Source organism: Lycium ferocissimum, chromosome 5, assembly GCF_029784015.1.
Source record: "Lycium ferocissimum isolate CSIRO_LF1 chromosome 5, AGI_CSIRO_Lferr_CH_V1, whole genome shotgun sequence".
Taxonomy (NCBI): Eukaryota; Viridiplantae; Streptophyta; class Magnoliopsida; order Solanales; family Solanaceae; genus Lycium; species Lycium ferocissimum.
The window spans coordinates 22,495,213-22,512,791 of record NC_081346.1 but is presented as its reverse complement, the minus strand read 5'-3'; the positions used below and the strand labels follow the sequence as shown (position 1 = coordinate 22,512,791).

General features: G+C 29.7%; 1 protein-coding gene across 1 annotated transcript; it reads right to left on the bottom strand.

Moving 5' to 3' along the window:
* Window positions 1–850: 850 nt before the first annotated feature.
* LOC132056512 (heavy metal-associated isoprenylated plant protein 39-like) lies at window positions 851–2,284 on the bottom strand. The gene is made up of 3 exons (XM_059448743.1): window positions 2,090–2,284; window positions 1,818–1,893; window positions 851–1,479 (listed from the first exon to the last, which is right to left on the bottom strand). Exons 1-3 carry the CDS (start codon window positions 2,093–2,095, stop codon window positions 1,103–1,105), a joined length of 459 nt encoding a protein of 152 aa, XP_059304726.1. The 5' UTR covers window positions 2,096–2,284; the 3' UTR covers window positions 851–1,102.
* Window positions 2,285–17,579: the final 15,295 nt, after the last annotated feature.

Below are 17,579 nucleotides of genomic sequence, written 5' to 3'. Positions count from 1 at the left end.
AATTCTAATCGACTCTTCTGTTTAATTCTTTATTTGAAGGAGCGTTGCCCAACATTACGGCAAGGCTTTTAGACTTGCTCCATGGGAAGATATATCATGTGGTACATTTTACCTATCTTAAATTTAATATCACAAATTTCATATCAAGTCAAAATCATCAAATGAAGAAAATAGTATTTTGAATCTCCTGAGTTAAAATTTTGCTTTCTACTAATCTTAACTCTAAGGACCCTTAACCAAATTCTCTAAAATTTCATTCTTAGGAAACAGTGAGTGCGAAAACCCTTCATAGTGGACTTTTTACTATCTGAGGTCAGGTTAATGAACAAGTTTCGAATCTACTTGGTTAAATAAAAGACTCAACTTTAATAACAGTATTTATGCTGAAAATTACACATATATTAAACCAACATTCCAGTATATGCATCAACTAGATATACTCCAATGAATCGAAATGCTCATTTAATTAAAATAAGTAAGCAATATTATTGAACTACAACAAAACGGTGAGAGAGGCGTAAAGATGTTCAACTTTATGGTGTCATAAGCACCTAACTTTGATCCATTCTTTAACAAATTCTCCGATACCCTTGACCGGTGTATATACTATGATATTTATGACAGCGAGGTAGAACTCCAAAAGGCTGGCCAAAGTTGTGTCCTTCCCAGCAGACGGCCCTCTGCAGTGAGAATTCCACATACGGTTACAAGGAGGTTCGAACCTTGAAAATAAAGTTCATTTGAACCTTGAGTTAGTAGGAAGCACAACCAGACTAGTTGGCTCAACAATATAATTTCAAACAACGAATAGTTAAAAAAGAAACTAACAATCTCCATGCTCAGTTACACATATCAAACCAACATTTCATTATATATGCATCAACTAGAGATTTTCTAATGAACTGAGATGTCCTTTAATGAAACAAAATTATTGAACTAGAACAAAAATGTGAAAGGGAGGTAAAGAAAAAACAAAAATTTGTACAAGATGTTTTTTTTTTCTTAATTATATTTTTTTCCTTAATTACTCTACAATCTCTCAAAACTCACATATATATAAATACATAATAAGAGGGTATGAATCAAATCCATTTCGAAGGACTTAGCAAATAACACAAGAATTAGGATCCTCTTCGACACTTCGGTGGTGATAATAAGCAGGAACAGAGGGTTGATAAGGTTGTTGATAGGGATAAAACATAGGAGCTGGGAAAGCTTTGATAATAGGGGCCTCATCTTTCCCATCTTTCTTCTTTTCATCTCCTCCTTTTTTGTCATCGCCCTTTTTAGCATCGTCTTTTTTGCCTTCTTCTTTTTTGCCCCCTTCATCTTTTTTCTTTTCGGGCTCTTTTGCTGGTCCAACAGAGAGGATATCAGTGTGACAGAGCTTCCTCAATTTGGAAACTAATGACACTGGATCTATGTTCCCTGTTATTGTTAATTTCTTCTCCTTTGAGTCTATCGAAATTGATTCAACCCCTGCAAGAAATTCAGAGAACAACAAATCAAAATTGAGAAACTTCACTATTCTTTCCGTCCCAGTTTAACTAACGTTTTAGCTCTTTTTACGTTTATTACAAAAAATATAAATACAAGGTATATTTTACTAAGCAATATTAAATTTAACTACTTTAATGTTAAGGATATAGTTAAAAATAATTATCAACTTTAGTCTTTTTGAATTTCTAAAGTGACAGTTATTTTGACAATATTTTTAACCTAAAGTGACTGTTAGTAATTTGGATGGAGGGCGTAATTCAGGATCTGGGTTTCTAGATAATTCTTGTAGAAATTAGATGAGTGTAATTATACAATACCTTCAAGACCAGACACTTTTTTCATGGCCTTTTGCTTGATTTTGTCATCGAAATACTCCAATTTCAGCACCACTTTCTGTAAAAAGAATAACCAAGTTTAGATGTTCAGTTTGTACCAAATAATTGTTCAGTTTTAGTACAAAGTGCGCAAAAGAGTTTCGAGTCAAAATTTTAGTATATCTTGAGAATCAGAATCCATAAAAAAGATCACTTTAGCTGACTGAGTGAAAAAAGAAACAGAGAATATAAAGAAACCAGAAAGAAAAGCTAACCTTCATCTTTAATAGCTGATTGGATATGTGCTTTTGGTGTATAATAGAAAGTAGCAGATCAAGACCTGCTTTCTACTACTAAGATTATTATTCTCTCTAAGTATAGAGGAGAAAGCAAGAGAATGTTCAAAGGTGGAAGACAAGTCCAAAGAAAGAAGAGAAAAAGAGAAATGAGAAACGTGTTGAAGCTGCACAAGTGTCGAATGAGTTTAAGCGCTTGTATTTATACGGGTGATTTTTTTGATACTGAGTGGTTAGTAACAGTAGAGTAGGGTATAGAGGGTATGTGAGGAGGAAGCAACGTAACCCCAAGTCGAGAGAGACTCAAGAAAACGTCAAGGCTGGCGTCAATATGTTTTAAGTCATCAATTGTGGCTGCGATTAACTGCGTCCAATCATAGTAATAAAAATCGTTTACTTTCTTGAACGTGTAAAAGCCCATCGTTCATTTTCCCTTTTTTTAATCTAATGCAGTGGAATACTTTTCTTTCTTTATTTCGAAATAAACTTCTTTTCTTCTTTAAGGGAATATAAATATATACGTTCATGGTTTTTTTTATTGTATCTTTATAATACTTTGCTTTTCATTTCAAAATATTCTTTTTTAAGGCCTGGGCAGAAGAATATTATCCACTTTCTTAATACTTTTTATGTCCAATTTATTAACCGAACATAGAGTAAGAAAAATAATTTGAAATATATAGTCTACCTACGTCATATATAATTGTGTAACTCTAAATTATTTCATTAAAGTAAAATAAAAAGTTAAACTATTTCTAGAAAATGAAATAAATACTTTTTAGTGGAAGAGAAGAGTAACAAATATTTTTAAATATATAATATACTCATAAAAAGCCAATTCAGAGGGATAGCAATGAGCCAAAGAGTATCAGTTTTCCCCGTCAACGCACTAATTTCTGCACAAACCTAATCTGTTCAAGGCGCTGAAGTCAGTTTCATCCTGTTGAGCTTAGTAGAGTAAAACTAATGTTGCTTGATAAAAAATTATACTCTAAAATATACATGTGTACTCACAATCATTTCATTTCTCCCAAAAATTGAATGTCGTACTGACCTTGCACGTAGATTAAAGTTTAGACTCTAGAGACGGATGAAAAATCTTAATGTTTTATACCTTGTAACATGAGTGGTTGTAACATTTTAGTTTATACACTAATAAACTGGACAAAAAGGTTATGCAGAGAGAGCAGAAGTGGTTCGTATTTATTCTGTATATTTTTCTAATATATACGCTTGAAAATTCTTACTCATAGAACCAGGGGCGGATCTATGTGTAGTTAAGGGTGTTCACCCGAACGCCCTCGGCAAAAAATTACAGTGTATATATAGGGTAAATTTTCTGTGTTTATGTGCATATATTAACTTTTGAACACCCTCGACAAAAAATTACAGTGTATATTTAGCTTCTTCTTTTTTTCCGAACACCCTGCATAGAACACTACAAAATAATTGACACTATTTGGATGAACCGAAAAGGAAAGGTTGATATTCAATCTGCAATGGAGAAGTAACATTTTGTCCTTTTGTTACACTCACACACACCAATTTCTTATATACTAAAAAGGGAAAGCCCGTACTCTGCACGGGCCCAATCACACTATCTGAAATTAATAGTTTCAGGTGCAGCATGTTTGATTTTATTAACAGGGTGATGCTTTTTTTCTTATTTAATAACCATATTAATGGTAACATAAAAAATCATGTCATTGATAGATAAAAAATCAAGAAATGATAATTAAACATAACACTTAGTTAATAACTAATAAAGTATGGTAGAGATTTTAACAATAAACCAAAACTTAAGAAGTTTAAATAGTTGTTTTGTACTCAGTAATGTAATTATCATTAATGTTAGTATCTGAAACAATGACGAAATATTAAAAAATTTATTTAATTGTCATTACATACTAAAGAAATAAGGCTACTACTCACAATTTTCAACTTTTCTTTTTCAAGTTAAGTTCATGTCCAAACATAGTTATAATAACATCTGTACACACCTTTTTCAACTTCTACTTTAAATATTTTAAACATCAACTAAATATTGTTTGAACTCTTTTATTTTAAAATATACAAATAATTACGATATTATTTTTCTTATGATTGTATAAACGAATATGCACTATAAATAAAGAAACTTTTTAATTCACAACACAAAATTGAATATATATAAATAAATAAGAAGATATATTCAAAATTCGAAATATAGAAGACTAATTAACGTCGCTAATGAATGAAACTATGCACTTTTCACTTTTAAAATGAGAAAATTTATCAATGAAAAAAATCAAATTTCCACATTACTCTAACAGGTAACATAAGCAACAAAAGAATTCTCAAAACATAATAATAATAATAATAATAATAATAATAATAATAATAATAATCCAATTACCTCCAAAGATATATCATTATTTCAGATATATAATATGTTGTTTAAGCAAAGTAAACCTTTGTTTAATAATACGGAATAATTGTTGATTGAAAGTAGGAAAAAAAAAGGTGAAGACAAAAAAGGTGAATACATGTGCTTTGGTGGCTCCATTATGAAGTTTTGTGTGCGATTATCAAAGAGGAAAAATCTAAAACAAATACGTAAAATGTAACAGCTGGAGAGAGAAAGCGTAAAGCACAAAGAAGATATCCCTCCACTAATACAAAAAGGCATTGTGGCTTTTGCAGGGATGATAAATGATGACACAAGCAAAAGGGCAAATTATGACTTTAAATTTCTATAGCAGCTACAGTAGCTTTTTTTCCAGCCAGCTATTTTTAGAATATGCACGTGTATGAATATTGCCACAATCTCTGGTAAGTGTTTAAGATATACCGTCTTGACACGAGTTCTTATTACTAGTTAATGTATGCTAGTCTATACGTGTGGTATTTAAAAATCCTATTATGTTATCAAAAAATGAGTAAAATGAGCTTAAATGGAAATAATGTGCATCAAATGTGCAGAGTTGAGTTAGAAATAAGGAAATACCTATGTATTTCACACATTTTCTAGTAAGGAAAATGGTGATTGGATTATTTTTTCATCAATGGTGATTGGAATTAGGGGAAGCCGGAACTAAAACGTGTCAAAGTGGTATGCCATCATTTTGTTCTCGTAGTATATAGGAAAATATTCAAGTACAACTAAGGTTGTTCGATTTGTCAAAAAACTGATAGTTACGATAATCGTGAATGATTGAGTAATCAATTTTAAAAAAGGCCACTTCAAATAAGGTGTCTGTTGAATGGAACGATCCACGGTTCGACTATCTATGAAATATTATAGTGTACCAATCAAGTCATTATCTTCGTCCACCAAAACCAATCCTCCTCTCTAGTCATTAAATATATCAGAATTGGACGTTTATCCAACTTCATCAATGAAACTGACATGCATGATTGTTATACATAGTGCATGCATACTGCATTAGAGTTATAATTGATAAGATCCATTCACTTTTAATCAGATATCTCAGATTTCAACCTTTGAAATAAAAAAGCTTCTAAGCACTTTTTACTTTAATAGGGTCTAGCCCGCGGTATAAATACAATTATTCGGACCAGTAACTTTCGAATACAAAATGATCAAACTAAACAAAAATGCCATAGGGCATATAACTTAATTACTTTTATTCTTCGTAGTTTGATAACTTTTACTACTTTAATCCGGAAAATCAAACGCATAAATTGTAGTCGAAATGAACGCTAAAGCAAAATCCTTTTCTTTTTTTTTTAAAAGCAAAATCAAGTACTACAAGAATGGATATTGCATCACCACAATGTCACGTATGCTTTAAGAAACTTTTTGGCCGCACCTTTAGCGGTGTCCACTTGGGACCTGGCTTCCCAAGACTTTTAGCTTTCTTCAGCCAACTTGTGTAAATTGACACCCGTTGGGGCATCTCCAACCCACTACATCATTTTTTATACTAAAATGATGTAAATATCAAAATGGTGCAAATTAACTTCAACTCAGTGTGCTATTTTTTACACCAAAAAAGAATATTCCTATGATATTCTTCTCTCTCTTCTATATTATGTTATTTTCTTTTACTTAAATTTTATTTTTTTAATTTCATAAAACAAATCCTTTCTTTTTTTCTTTTCTTTTTTTCATATCCATCCCATGTAATTCATAATCCTTTGTTATATAATCATTTAATATAAAATTATTTTGTACCATAAATTTTTAAATAATATAAATTATAAGCAAATATTATACGTTATACATATTAATGGATAATTCAAATAAAAGTGAAATCATTGATAAACTATAATTAAATAACTATTACATTAAGGTAGAATTTATTTTAATTTCTACATAAATATTTAACTTCCATGATTAGTACGTTGCCGGAAATTGTTCAAATCGGTAATTTTCATCTACTACCATTTCTACTGTTGGAGTTGGACCTTCCCAAGCATCTTGAATTGATACATTAAGATCACGCTCATCCTCGATTATCATGTTGTGCAGTATAATACATGTAGTTAATATATCACGTAGTATTTCTTTTCTCCAAAAACGCGACGGCATATTATTAACAACATATTATATTTTATATTTGCACTTTTCATTTTTGTGATGGTTATATTTTTTTATACAATTATAACTTATAATAAAATTAACTCACAATTTTATATAAAAATAATATATATGAAAATTAATTTATAAAACTTACGCTCCAAAATTAAGATGTAAAATTAATATTATAAGGTATTACATAAAAAATAATTAGGTATATTAGGAATCTAAATGGAAAAATTAAAATTTATAATATGTTAAATTAAAAGTGTTATATAATAAAAAAAAATAAAAAAATATTAATGAATAGTAATGGTGTAGATGAATAGGTATATTAGGAATCTAAATGTAAAAATTAAAATTTATAATATGTTAAATTAAAAGTGTAATATAATAAAAAAAATATTAATGAATAGTAATGGTGTAGATGAATAGTGTTGCATCAAATTTGGTGCAACACTATTCATACACCAAAATGGTGCAAAAAGTATTACAAGATTGGAGCTTCAAAACACCATTTTTGCACCAAAAATACAAAATAGAAATTTTCTAGAACATAAGCTCACATCTTTATGAAAATTGACACCTCCTGGTTTCGCCACGTCCCCCTTCAACTTGATAAGGGGTCCCATCTCATTTGCGGAAGCATTTCCATAAAACTAAGGTTAGGATCATTCACTCGATTTTTATTCCACTACAATAAATTTATTAAATTACTATATTTTTTATTATTCAATTTTAATTGAATACTATAAAATTGTCTTTTGTAAATAAAAAATACTCAACTTATTTATGTATAACATAAAGTTACTAGAAAAAAAAGCTCGAACAAATGAGATACGGGTATAAGAAAAGAGAATATGAGTGATAAGAAGAGAAACTTTTTCACGTCGAGCACGAGTATGTGACTTGGTAAATTACCAAGGATACTCCTGTATTGGCAACATGATGAGTAACTTCTTCAACGTGGAGTTCCACCTAAAGCAGGAAAGTAATTGTGATAGCTATTGAATTTTCTACTGATATATACATATGAGCAATTTGATGGACTTGGATAAGATATACTGGCGGTGAATATAATATTATTTTATGTTGTTCAGAACAAAGTTAAGTAATTTTTATTATAAAATTTGTTCGATAACTTTCTATGTGTTATAAAATAATAAAGCAAGTAAGAAGAATATTGTAGAGAAAGAGAGAAGAGAGGGGAATTCTTATTTCTCTTGTTAGGGATTCTATACAATGAAGAGAACATCTCTATTTATAGGAGAAAGTTAACTTAGTGCCAAAGTCACAAACCCTAAAGTTTCTGCTAAAGATAGACATCCATAATTAAATAATATTTACAACGTTCCCCCTTGGATGTCTATTTAGTAGATAATGTGCCTCGTTAAAACCTTACTAGAAAAAACCCAATGGGAAAAATATAGTGAAGGAAAAAGAGTACACATTTCTAGTAATACGCTATTTGGTTGCCTCATTAAAAACCTCACAAGAAAAAACCCAGTGGGACAAAAACCTTGAAAGGGAAAAAGAGTACAACGCGTATTAACTCCCCCTGATGAGAACTTCAATCCAAAAATTTGAATCTTCACATCTTCACTCGATAGTTGCAGTTGGTATAGACTTGGTGAATAAATCAGTTATATTAACGCTCGAACAAATCTCTTGCACGTTGATATCACCATTCTTTTGGAGCTCGTGTGTGAAGAACACTTTGATGAAGCATGACTTGTGCTTTTATGAATCCTCTCTTTAGTTGGGCTATGTATACTGATAGCAACCAAGGAAGCTTAATTTTCGTTGAAGACTAAAAAATATCAAGATGCTTTAATGGGCTTCATTTGGTAATGACATGTCTTGTAATGGAGGAATAGCTAGCAAAAGGAGATCTTTTGGGAAAGTCTTAATACTAATTGGAGGCCCAAATTGAAGACCAAGATGAGTTGGATTATGGCCCAAAACATGCCCAAAGAAGAACAAGTTCAGCGGCCATACTTGTGTTTCTAGAAGATCATTTAATGCTATGTTGACTACATTTAATGTTTTTATTGAACAAAGTGTTGGTGGTCTTCTATGCACGTTGGAACAAATGTTTGGTGGTCTTCTATGCACATTGAAACAAATGTTGGCGGTTTCTATGCACTTTGGAACAAAGAATTGGTGGTCTTATGCGCTTGGAAATTGCACCTTAATTAATTTAGTTTGACCAACTTTGAAGTCTAGAATGTTCTTTATTTTCTTTAGGGTGGCGACCACCATTTCTCCTATATAAAGGGTGTTTTCTTTTCATTGCAACTAAGTTTGAATATTAATAATATTAGCCTTGTGCTTGTGGAGACCTTTGAGGTTCTCTTTTGGTTATACCCTTTTGTTCTACTTTGAACCGCAACTCCGGATTCTTCGATGGTAAGATTCCTTGTTTGAGTTCCTCCCTCCATTTCTTCTTCTTCTTAATTGATTCAACTCCTTCTTTCACTATTAAACAACGTTTTAAGTATCAAATACTTGAACTTGTGTTCTTCTTTCTCAAGAATCAAACCTTCCCCCTTTCTAATTTTCAATTCGAAAGTCTTCCGCTATCCGTGTTGTTATCATATACTGCTGCTTCTTCAGTCTTTGAATAGAGTTGTATTGTTGAAATCACTCCAAGTGCATTCCTGACTTGTTTTATGAACAGATGTTATCTTTATATGACTTGACTGTCACGTAGAACAACATCGTATGACTATAATCCCCCATAGTCATAGCAAAATATATAAATGCATTAATTGCATAAAGATATGGCACTTCAGGACCAAAAAATTCTGCAAGTTTCTCATTTCAACTTCTTTCAGCAGATAATCTATTTCTTTTGAAAACTCTTCAAGAGTTTCAATAATTCTCAAGTCATCAACTTGCACTAACCAATATGACATATTTTGATTTTCACAAAGACATAAGGATAAATAGAGTCATTTGTGCCCTTAGTCAGTAAATATTCATTAAGGTGATAAAATCGCGTTCACCTTGCTTAATTCATATAAGAATTATGAACAAATTTCTACAACTTGTATATGCTTCCGGCTTTTAAAATTCTTCAGGAATTTTCATATAATTTTGTCAAGTAGTTCATATAGGTTGTGACAACATCTATTTCTATCTAAATATGTGACTGTCATACTCTATTTTAACCTAATTCAAAATAGTTTATAACATCCGGGTAATTCCAGGGTTAATTTAAAGTTAGGAGTAAGCCACCTAATTTACGGTGAATTAGGGCACCTAAGGTAATTAAAGTTATTATCTAAAGTCGATTTGTTTTAAAGTCTACGAAACAAAGATTATAGGCACGGAGTTCAATTAACCTAGAGGGGAAGGTATTAGGCATCCTCTAAGTTCCATTAATAATGGTTAATCGAATTAGGACTTACAATTAATTAGGCTAAGTGTAAATATTATAGAAAAGAAAATAGTTTTGTAAATTTTGCTAAAGTTGTAAATAGAAATATAACAATGTTGTTTAAATAGGACTTGTAGAAAATAATGATTTTCATAAAAGGGCTTAGTTAGAAATCAAAATTTTAAAAAGTGGTAAAAAAGTAGCCTCCTAAAAGGCAAAACGTGAACAACTCTCTAAACCAACGGAATAAAGTGGACCAAGAAGTGAAATTAAGGGAAACAATCTTATTCATTTATTTGCCATAGAATGATGCTAGTTTTCTCTTTTTTAAAGTAAATAGATCGAGTATTTTCTAAAGCCGTTGAAAAACTTCTAAATGGACTGAAACAAATTTCTTAAGTCTAAAAATAAAAGATCCTCCTTTGTGTGATAAAAAGTGCTTTTTTCTTTTGTATCGTGAAATAAGGGAAAATTCCAAACCTATAGTAACTTATTCACTATTAATTACAGTGGAACTTTAAATGAAGCTGGCTATAAATAATAACTTAGGCATTGCTAATATATTTAATTAGACGTGATGTGAGTATATTTTAGCATTGCTAACATGTTTAGATCAACTAACAACATGAATGAGATCAAAACTACCTCGTTATTTAGCTAAAGTAGCAAACAAACCAGAAGACAAATAATGATCACATAATTCAGCAAAAGATATCGTCAAGCAAGCATAACACGGTGAAAACAATAGAATGGAAATAATCATGGCAAATGTATTTCTGTTTGTTTTTTTTCTACTGTGTTATGCTTGCTTGACAATCTGCGCTGAATTATGTGATCATTATTTGTCTTCTGAACTGATTTCTACTTTAGCTAAAATAACGAGGTAGTTTTGATCTCATTCATGTTGTTAGTTGATCTAAACATGTTAGCAATGCTAAAATATATGCATCACCTAAATCACAATTAAATATATTAGCAATGCCTAAGTTATTATTTATAGTAGCTTCATTTAAAAAAATCCCTTGTAATTAATAGTGAATAAGTTACTATAGGTTCAGACCCTCCTTTATTCACGATACAAAAGAAAAGCACTTTATCACACAAAGGAGGATCTTTATTTTAGACTTAAAGGCCGATTTAGAAGTTTTCAACGACTTTGAAAAATATACGTCTATTTACTTTAAAAAAGAAAACTAGCATCATTCTATGGCAAATAAATGAATAGATTGTTTCCTTAATTTCATGTGGTCCCTTATTCCGTTGAGTTTTAGAGAGTTGTTCACGTTTTAAGTACTTACCACTTTAAAATTTTGATTTCCCCAACTAAGCCTTTTATGAAAATCATTATTTTCCTGGAATCTATTTAAACAACATTGTTATATTCTCACATTTTAACTTTGAACTATTTTCTTTCTATAATATTTACATAGCTGGTCAGTCGGATGTGCATTATTAATGGAACTTAGAGGATGCCTAATACACCATTCCCTCTAGATTAATTGAACCCGTATATAATCTTTTTGGTTTCGTAGACAAAACAAATCGACTTTAGATAATAACTTTAATTACATAGGTGCCCTAATTCACCGTGAATAATTAGGTGGCGACTCTAACTTAAATTAACCCTGGAATACCCGGATTATAAACTATTTTGAATTAGGTTAAAATGGAAATTATGACAGTCACATAATTTAGATAAATTAGATGTTGTCACAACTGAACTACTTGACAAAATTATATGAAAATTCCTGAAAAATTTTAAAAACGTATATATACAAGTTGTAGAAATTTGTTCATAGTATATATGAATTAAGCAAGGTGAACGCGATTTTGTCACCTTGTGAATATTTACTGACTAAAGAACAAATGACTCTATTTTATCCTTATAATCTTTGTGAAAATCAAAATATGTCATATTAATTGGTGCAAGTTGATGACAATTGTGAGAGGAGATTTTCAAAATTATCTGCTGAAAAGTTGAAATGAAAACTTGCAGAATTTTGGTCACAATGCATATCGCCTATGCAATTAATGCATTTATATATTTTGCTATGACTATGAAAGTTACTAATCATACGATGTTGATGCATTGGCAGTCAAATAAAATATATATTCCTCGCCAAGTCAGAAATTTACTTGGAAGTGATTTCAACAATACAACTCTATTCAAGACTGAAAAAGCGAGTATATGATAACAACACGGATATCAGAAGACACTTTCAGTGAAAATTAGAAGAGAGGACAGTTCTTGAAGAAGAACACAAATTCCAAGTATTTGATACTTAAAACGTTGTTTAATAGTAGAAAATGGGAGGAACTCAAGCAAAGTCTTGCATCGAAGAATCAGTTAGAATTAGAGCAAAGGGCATAATGAACCTCAAGATTCTCCGCAAACACAAGGCTATATTAATATTCAAACTTAGTGCAATGAAAAGAAAACACCCCTTTATATAGGAGGAAATGGTAATATACACTAAGAAAATGAAACGATTGGTCAAACTAGTGCATTTCAAACATAGAGACCACCAATTCTTGTTCCAAAGTGCATAGAAGAACTACCAACATTGTTTCAATGCATAAATTTCACCAAACGCTGTTCCAATATGCATAAGGAACCACCAACACTGTTCAATAAAACATTAGAATGCCAATCAACATAACTGATAAATAATCTTCTAGAAACTGGAAATAGGCTGCTAGTATTCTAGGCATGTTACAGGTATAATCCAATAATCTTGGTCTTCAGTCAATTCAATATTAAGACTTTCCCAAAAGATCTCATACAGGTAGACTATTCCTCCATTCTAAGACATGTCATTGATAAAGCGTATCTGCAATTCTTCAACAGAGAATAAGCTTCCTTGAATTTATATCAATATACATAGCCCAACTAAAGAGGATTCATAAAAGCGCAAATCATGCTTCATCAAGATTCTTCACACACGGCTCCAAAAGAATGGTGATATCAGCATTAAGGCTATTCGGCGTTAATATAACGATTTATTCACCAAGTCTACCCATGCAACTATCAGTGAATAATGAAGATTCAAATTTTGGACAATTCTCATCAGGAGACCAATACGCGTTGTATATTTTTCCCTTTCAGGTTTTGTCCCGCTGTTTTGCTGTGAATTTTAATGAGGAGCAACCAAATAGCATATTACTAGAGTAATGCTCTTTTCCTTCACTGTCCACTGCATTGGAATTTTTCAACAGACTTTAACGAGGCGTATCTACTGGAAATGGAGCGTCAGGGAGAACGTGTAATGTATTTAAATTATGGATGTCTATCTTTAGCAGAAACTTAGGGTTTGTAACTTTGGCGCTAAGTGCTTTCTTTTTATAAATAGGATGTTCTCTTCATTATATAGAATCCCTAGCGAAAATAGGTGCACCTACCTGTGCTGCCACTATGATGTGCTAGCACTTCTTTGTACATAACACATAGAAAATTATCGAACAAATTTTATAATAAAAATTACTTAACTTGTTCACAGACAACATAAAAATATTATATTCACCCATATTATATCCAAGTCCATCAAATTGCTCATATATATATATCAATTAGAAAATTCAATAGCTATCACAATTACTCCTGCTTAGGTGGAACTCCACGTTGAAGAAATTGCCATCGCTGTTGCCAATACAGGAGTATCACAATGGTACAAGTCACATACTCGTGCTCGACATTGAAAGTTTCTCTTCTTATCACTCTATTCTCTTTTCTTATACCCATCTCGACTGTTCGAACTTTTTTTTCTAGTAACTTTATGTTATACATAAATAAGTTAGTATTTTTATTTACAAAAGATTAATTTTATAGTATTCAATTAAAATTGAATAATAAAATATAGTAATTTAATAAAAAATTTATTTTGTAGTGGAAATAAAAATCGAAATTAGATATTTAACCTTAATTTTTATGGAAATGCTTTCCACCCAAATGGAATGGAACCCCTTATCAAGTTGAAGTGGCAAAACCAGAATTTTGTCAATTTCATAAAGATATGAATATATTCTAGAAAATTTCTATTTTCTATTTTAATTGCAAAAATAGTATTTTGAAACTCAATCTTATGGCCATTTTGCACCATTTTGGTATATTATGAATAGTGTTGCACCCAAGATTTGATACCTTTACTATTCATCTACACCATTACTATTTTCATTAATATTTTTTTATTATATTACACTTTAATTTAATATTATAAATTTTAATTTTTACATTTAGATTCCTAATATACCTATTCTCTACACCATTCATTAATATTTTTATTTTTTTTTTATTATATAACACTTTTTAATTTAACATATTATAAATTTAATTTTCCATTTAGATTCTAATATACCTAATTATTTTTTATGTAATACCTTATAATATTATAATTTTATCTTAATTTTGGATAATTTATAAATTAATTTTCATATATATTATTTTTATATAAAATTGTGAGTTAATTTATTATGAATTATAATTGTATATGTAACCATCACAAAATAATACAAATATAAAATATAATATGTTATTAATGAAATATAAATTTTCCTTTTGGAAAAAGAAATACTCGCATTGATATATTAACTACATGTATTATCTTACTTGTAACATGTGCTAATATATCAATTCAAGATGCTAGAAAATTATATTAGAAATGTGAAATAGATGAAAATTGCGACAGACAATTTCGGCAACGTAAATTAAATATTTATGTAAATTAAAAATAAAATTCTACCTTAATAATTATTTAGTATAGTTTATCAATGATTTCACTTTATTTAATTATCCATTAATATGTATAGCGTATAATATTTGCTTATAGTATATTTAAAAAATTTATGAGTACAAAATAATTTTATATTAAATAATTATATAACAATATTATAATGCATGGATAGATATGAAAAAAAAAGAAAAAGAAATTTATTTATGAAATTAAAAAATAAAATTTAAATAAAAAAATAACGTAATATAGAGAAGAAGAATATCGCTAAGATATTCTTTTTATTAATAAAAAAAATAACTTGTGAAATTAATTTGCCTTAAACGATATTTTACATCATTTTAGTATAAAAAATGTGCCAATGCCCAGATGCCCCAACTTGAAATGTCAATTTACGCAAGTTGGCGAAAAACTAAATGCTGGAAGCGAATTCCCGAAATGAACACCGCTAAGATGCGGCACAAAAATTTCTTAAACATGCAGCCCGACATTGTAGTGATACAATATCCATTCTTGCTAGTACTTGATTTTGCTTTTTAAAGAAAATTTGCACAGCATTTCATTTTTGAAACATTGCGTTTATTTTCAGATTAAAATAGTAAAGATTATCAAACTACGAAATAAAAATAATTAAGTATATACCCTATGGCATTTTTATTTAGTTTTGTCATTTTTGTAACCGAAGAAGTGCCTGTCCCGAATAATTGTATTTATCACCGGGCTGGAACAAATAAAAAGTGCTTAAAACTTTTATTTTTTGAAGGTTGAAATCTGAATATCTGATTAAATGATGGATGCTATCAAATTAAACTTGTAATATGCATGCACTATGTATAACAATCATGCGTAATCAGTTGGATAAACGTCAATTCTGATATATTTAATGACTAGAGGAGGATTATTTTGTGGACAGATAATGACGTGAATTGCACTATAATATTTCATAGATAGTCAGACAAATGATCGATTCCATTCAACAGACACTTGACGTGGCCTTTACAAAATTGATTACTCAATCATTCACGATATCGCAAACTATCAGTTTTTGACAAATCGAACAGCGCTGTAAGCTACTTGAAAATATTTTCTATATACTACGAATAAAATGTGCGCCACTGCACTGACATTTAATTCAGCTTCCCCTAATTCAATCATATTGATGAAAAATAATCAATCACCATTTTCACTACTAGAAAATATTGTGAAATACATAGACATTTCTATTTCTAATAACTCTGCATTTGTCACATTATTTCCATTTAAACTCATTTTACTCATTTTTGATAACATAATAAAATTTTTAAATACGTAATATGGAACTAGCATACATTAACTAGTAATAGAACTCGATGTCAAGAACGTATATCTAAACCCCTTACCAGAGATTGTGAAGCAATATTCGATACAAAGTAGCTGGCTGGGAAAAAAGCTACTGTAGCTGCTATAGAAATTTAAGTACTGTGTCATCGACTATCATCACCATACAATGCCTTTTGCATGTGGAGAGTGCTCTTCTTTTGTGCTTTACACTTCTCTCTCAGCTGTGTACATTTACGTATTTTAGATTTTTCCTCTTTGATAATCGCACGCAAACTTTCATAATGAAGCCACCCAAACACCTTTTTATCTTCACCTTTCTACTCAATCAACAATTATTCCCGTATTATTAAACAAAGGTTTACTGCTTAAACAACATATTATATATCTGAAATAATGATATATCTTTAGTGTAGATTATTATTTGTGTGTGTGTGTGTATTGTATGTTTTGAGAATTCTTTGCTTATGTTACCTGTTGGAAACAATGTGAGTTTTTCATTGATAATTTTGTCATTTAAAAGTGAGCGTTAATGTCTTCTATATTTCGATTTTGAATATATCTTCTTATTTATTTATATATATTCAAATTTTGTGTTGTAATTTTCAAAGTTTCTTTATTTATAGTGCATATTAAGACTATACAATCATAAGAAAAATAATAAATAATTATTGTATATTTACAAAATAAAAGGATTCAAACAATATTTGTTGATATTTAAAATTTAAGTAAGAAGTTGAAAAGAAGTATTGTACAGATGTTATTATAATATGTTTGGACATGAACAACTTGAAAGAAAGTTGAAAATTGTATTAATGTACTTATTTCTTTAGTATAAATGCCAATTAAATAAGATTTTTAATATTTAGATCGTATTTCTTGAATACTAACATTAATGATAATTGCATTCTTATTATAAAAACACACAAACTTCTTAAGTTTTAGTTGTATTAAAATCTCTGCCATACTTTGTGATTGTGCTTAAATGATATATTTAATTATCATTTCTTGATTTTTATCTGTCAATGACATGATTTTTTATGTTACCCATTAATATGGTATTAAATAAGAAAACATCCTTATGACAATAAAATCAAGCATCTTTACTGAAAATTTATTAATTTCAAATAGTATGATTAGGCGTGCAGAAATATAGAGAATTGGTAATGATATTAATTAGATATTGCCTCCATTGCAGATTGAATATCAGCCCTTTCAATTCATCAATCATTATTTTGTAGTGATTATGCAGATGTTGAGGAAAAAAGAAGAAGGCTAAATATATCTATTTGCCAATTTTAATGCAGTATTTGAAATTAATACTATCTGTAATAAATATGAAATTTAACACTTATATATCTATTTGTAATTTTTCTTAGAAATACATTGGTGACCTGTATAGCTACGCGCCAGATAAAGCACACATTCTATGGTAAGCAATATATATTAGAAAAATATACAGAATAAATACGAACTTTTCTGCTCTCTCTCATAACCTTTTTGTCAGTTTATTATGTATAAACT